General features: G+C 35.5%; 1 protein-coding gene across 1 annotated transcript in view; it reads right to left on the reverse strand.

Annotated features, from left to right (window-relative positions):
• Positions 1–5,369: 5,369 nt before the first annotated feature.
• LOC113226685 (probable cleavage and polyadenylation specificity factor subunit 2) overlaps positions 5,370–5,833 on the reverse strand; it is an 18,879-nt gene continuing 18,415 nt past the window's right edge. Inside the window, exon 12 of the mRNA XM_026459407.1 lies at positions 5,370–5,462. Within this exon, the coding sequence (XP_026315192.1) occupies positions 5,370–5,462 (93 nt within the window). The remainder of the gene's footprint in view (positions 5,463–5,833) is intronic.

A 5,833-nucleotide genomic window follows, 5' to 3' on the forward strand; every position in this document is an offset into this window, starting at 1 on the left:
TGCCATTTTAAAAGTTTCAGTGAATATTTATGAAACTTCTTTAAAATGGCATCAATTTCAAATATTTCAGTGACTGACAACTGTTTGTGGCTTTTTTTGTCGAAAAAACTTTCATTAAAAAAATCACAAACACATTATGAAATAAAACAATTCGTTTTGTACGACAGGCTTAAAATGGCTGAGATATAGGGATGTACTGTTAATTTAAAAAAAAGTGTTAGAGGTAAATTTTTGTATAGAAATTTACAAGAACATTCTTTTATCAATACAATTTTGTCAACAACTTGGAAATAAATAATGGGAACACTATTTACCATAATATTATGTTCTAGATTTGACGATGTTTATAAGGATAGACAAAAGTAAACCTATATAGATTTCTCCTTGACTATACCTGCACCTCTGTCTTGAGTCTACAATGTCATCGCTAGCAACCGCGCAAAATACGCACCTCAACAAAGTGTAGAGAAATATAATAATGAATATAAACGTTTTCCCTCGACTTTGTCGAGTAGTATATTTATTTATATTTACAACTCTACGTGCATTTGATTACTTTTTGGTATTTTTATCATTTTATTTATATATTTAAAATTTTATTTTTCTAGCTTTAAAAATCTACATGTCAGGACAAAATAATAGATTTGTTTCTACAAATTTCTCGATAACTATACTAAATGCCAGTACCGGGGTTTGGAATATTGTAACGCAGGGCGTTAATGCGAGTTTTACCAATATCGTTACCGATAAATTTAATCAATAGATCTAATCCTTCTGTTTCTTGTCCGCCTATATTGTATCTCAGTGCCATAGGTACCTATACAGTTTTTTAAAGTATAAATTTCGTACGTTGTCCCCATAAAATATAAAGACAGAAATAATTAAAACCTGTGCCAGCAAAACAAATATCGAAGACCCACACACCATTCTCTTTCAAACATACATATTAAAGAAAACAAGACATATAATGACGAAATACTTTCATAGATTTCTCATAGATGGCGCTACGGCTAAAATATTGTTGAAAACCCAATACAAATATCCGACAACAAGCGCTTAGAAAAATTCGTGAGGTCTTCTGGTTTGTTCCGTGGCTTAGTTGGCATAGCGTCTGGCACGGTTTGCTAAAAGACGTCGGTCCGAATCCGGCCGGATCTAAGGATTTTTTTTAATGTTCGATCTTTGTGTTCATAATTGGATGTAGTTAAACAAAAAGGATCCAATGCACATCCAGTCACTTTCGCGATATGGCAGTTTGAAGTTTAAAAATGTTTTTCACTCTTGTTTTATTTTTTAAACTTATAATGTCATGTAACTCCAGAGATATTGATTTATGTTTATATGTGGGACTTTTTGCTGATCTAAGAGGTTAAACTTTAGGAACCGTTATTTGATAATTTTGTTGATCGGATCCTTCTTGCTTAATTACGTCCAATCAAAACAAACTAGTGGAGTAATTTCACAAAAAAATAATTGAATATCAATTTTTTTTAAATTTGAAAACAAGACAATTTAAAGAAAAGAAAGCCGAAATAAACATAAAGAGCAGTGTTAAGTAGTTAAACATAATTTAAAAAAGAAATAAAATTTATAATTCGTATGACTGATTACACATTGGCATAATAATTCTCCAAGAGAAGCCAGAAACTAAAAAAAAATTTAGCGCTGCATATTTAGCAATGGGCAATTTATCAAATAATTTACGCGATAGCTAGCGACAGCCTGTCATTGCAATCTCGTGGTAGAGGTAATAATAGTTTTATTTCGATAAGTGCGGGGCCGTTTTCGGCGCATTTATCCCTTTTTTAAAATACCTGTACATACATTATTATGTAAAAATGTAAGTTTTTGTTTTCGTCAATTATATACAACGTATATTTGTTGTATGTTGGAAACCATAGAATTGCGTTTTATGGTTTGTAACACACGTGAATATTTGCGCAAATAAAATTTTTGTATGATACAAATAAAAAATAAATAAATGTAAAATTATATTATTATTGACCAGATATCTTATGTGAATGTTTTTATTTAGATGCAAATGTTTACCTATTTGTAGTATTCTGTACAAATTATATTTAAAACTGTTCCACTTGATTAAAAACGTACTGCTGATACAAGTAGACATTCATGTTGCAGAAAAAAGGCTGAAAGTTACAATAAGGGCGCCTTTAACATTAGACGCTTATAGAAGCGTTGTGGTGATGCGGCCGCGCCACTACTGATTTTTATACAAAATTTAGAAGCGCAATTGCAGCGCCACGGTCGTGACAAGCGCTTGCCACTTTTGCAGCCCCAATTAGTGAACTAAAAATTACTGAAGCGTTACAGACGTTCGGCTGCCGCGCCACAGTCGCGCAGTGGCGCTTCTAGAAGCGTCAATTTGAGCTTCAACAATAAAATTAAAGTTTCGTTTTATATATACGATTACGATTATATACGATTGTCTCATATTCCGCACAAAGTAACGAAATAAAATTATTTATTATATATACATTTTATTATGTATTATATATATACATTTGCGGACAACAGCCCGTTACACCATGCCACAGTTAAAAAAATATGTAAATAGAATGTCTGAATAATTCTGTTATGTAAATGTCTGTTATGTAAATGTTGAGTAGTGGGACAGTATTTTTATATACCTCGATATCCTGTTACCAACTGTCATTTATCTTTTGTTTTTGAAAATATTTTGCGCGGTGGTTTGGACTGGGATTTTAAGAGACTGTTAGACAATATATATTCAATAATGGGTTGCATCTTCTAAATGTCGACTCCCCATTGTCGACACAATCAGTGCCGATTCCACCCATGCCAATTCCACCCGTGTGGAATGTAACATGTCTAGAAATTGACGGATATGAACGGCCAGTTTCTGTGAAAAGCACTTTTGTTATGGTAGACTAGCATGCTAACAGTGTTTTTTGTATGGACAAATCGTCGGTAGCTGAAGTGAGTGTGACTTATATTTTGGTATGAAAATGAGACGGCTAAAGTTCTACATCGGGGGACTAAAAGCAATCCTGTCCTTTAGAACAGTATGAGCTGATAATTTTGCTATAACAAAACTGGTCGTTTATGGTTAAATACCAGAGTAAATTAATCCTTATTCAGAGTAGAAATCAAAATAAAAGTGTAATTTTTATAGATTATAACGGTTAGAATCAATGCTAAAGGTACAAAGTTGTGTATACACAAATAATCTATTATTCTATGTATAGAAAAAAAATCTATTTATAGCAAAGATAAAATATGGTTCGACTAGAAGTGACCAGAACCCCGTAAAACCCAGTTATAACTTCCTTGTCCAAAGTGCCGAACGCCTTCAGAAAGCTGCGAAATGTTTATATTCCAGTGCGTTTTTCTGTTGTAGTTGAAATAAGAATATGTTGTTAGTTAATCTCGGTGTAGAGTCCGGGTTATAACCCGGATTATTATATATAATAGCTATAAGTTGTACAAAGCGAGATGTGCCACCCTTAGATCGTGTAAGTTTTAAATGGTTTAAATGAAGTGCGATTGATCTGCGTTTACTGTAATAAAAGTACAAAATACTAATACTCGAATTTTATTTTATTGATGGCGGGAATAAAAAAACATTAATTGGGATTTTTTATTCCATTTTTTCACTGGCAACAACAGATCTATTTATCCCATGTTCACCATCTGATTACATGGTTTTTTTCCCATTTGTCGCCAGTGGAAATCACCACTGGCAACAACGTGACCGTCAGGATGCCTGGTCGCCTGTGGCATCTCGCACCGAGTGTATATTCAAGAATTGCTACCTTTTCTAAATAATTGCTACCTTTGGTATATTCTGAAATTAAAAAAATAATTGACCAGATATGGCTGATATGGTCGCCACTTTGTTCAGCATAAATGGAGCAGATTTTGCAGAATTATGTATTACCACTAATTGCTACCTATTTGCTGCTTTCACGAATTAAAGGTATACGCTTCCTATCTACATTAGTTTAAAAAATATAAACGATTGAAATTTTTACGATTTACGAAATTATTGGTAAGAGACAAAACTTAAGCGCGTAGAGATATCTCTCTCTTCTCTATCGATTATATGTCACCTCCGAGCACGACGTAACAGGAAGAGAAACTCTACCGTAGACAAAGTTTTTTCTACGCGTACTTTCTGTCTTCTTCCCCAAGGAAAATGGAGATATTTCGCTACGACGATCTGTCAAAAGTATACAAAATTTGTCTGTCGTGCTGTGGTTGGAGAGAAATTGTCTTCGTTTGACATTTGTATGCGCGACAACTTATATCTTACAGCGCTTATGCTCGCGCCTGTAGAGATAATTCGTAGTGACGTCATTTCCGAGAAAAAAATGACAGTTCGAAGAAGAGATAACTTGTCTTCGGGCTCGTGCTAAGCCTGCTGGCAACATATCGTCGGGGATAGTGCAAATCCAATTATGTAGTATTGGTAAAAAGCGCGTACCTGCACTAAACAAAATATCGCAGGAGAGGGATTTAACGTTATTACTTTATTATTTCAATGGCTACGACTTTCATTTTTCCATCATCATATACAGCCTGATTTCACCCACTGCTGGGTATAGGCCTCCATGTTTCTGTGCCACTCCCCACGATCCCGTGCCAATCTCATCCAGTCTTCCTGCGATGTCATCCACCCATCTCGCCGCTGGACGCCTGACTTTCCTGTATCCAGTCCTTGGACGCCACTCAGTTATCGCCTTACTCCGTCTGTCATCATGTCTCCGTATCAGGTGCCCTGCCCAGCTCCACTTTAGCTTCGTGATGCGGTTCCCCACGTCCTTTACCTTAGTTCGGATCTGGACATTGGGAACACGGTCTATAAGCTTGATACCGATCATGACACGCTCCATGGCTCTCTGTGCAACTCTCATCCTATACACAGCCTCCTGCGTGAGCGTCCATGTCTCGGCACCGTAAGTCATTTTTGCATAGTAAGCGTTAATTTAAGTTGTCTACGGACTGATAACAATAGATTCCCGTAAATCACGCTAGTTTGGTTGCCATGAGATTTACGCGAATTTCATTTGGCCACTAAATTACCGAAATGGATACTCACAATCCAATGCCAGTTACGCGTAATTCCATTATCCGCGACGACATGGGTTTTTTCTACCATTTGTCGCCAGTGGGAAAAAGCCAGTGGTGACGACTGGGAATAAGCGGTTGGATCCTGTATTTCAGGCAACCAGGTCTCTACCTCCGTAAGAAATTAAATGAATCCTAGTCATTTAGATAAATACGAAAATATACGAACTTTATTTTTCAGATTTTTATTTCTTATACAAAATAAACACTAATATTTACAAAGACTAACTCAGTTAAACACAGTCATAATTATGTGCGCTTCACACGATGGCGAATTGGTCGTAGAGGAGTTCTCGTACTTTATAATACTCTTCTGACAATACCCCTTCAAGGGCTACGCGGCCATTGTCCAACTGGAAGAAATTAATCAATCATCAATAATTACACTATATCAAATTATCAATTAAGAATTGACACCAAAAATGTGCAATAATTTACCAAAAGCACTAAAGTTATGCTATTTAAAAAACAATTGAACGAGTTATACGTATTATAGTTATAGAAAACGACGCAGACATATTCACACAAAACTACCTTATTTTGACGTTATTCAAATTATTGTTTTTCACATCTAGTTAACAAGGAAAGGAATGGAATGCTCTAACTGTATTTCCCGAAAAGTACAATTTGGGGCTATTTAAGGCTAGAGTGAATAGGCATTTTTTAGGCAAACGCGTCCCATCGTCGCTTAACATCAGGTGAGAGTGTGGCCAGGCGTGAGTCT

Source organism: Hyposmocoma kahamanoa, unplaced genomic scaffold (assembly GCF_003589595.1).
Source record: "Hyposmocoma kahamanoa isolate Upper Pololo Valley unplaced genomic scaffold, ASM358959v1 192, whole genome shotgun sequence".
NCBI lineage: Eukaryota > Metazoa > Arthropoda > Insecta > Lepidoptera > Cosmopterigidae > Hyposmocoma > Hyposmocoma kahamanoa.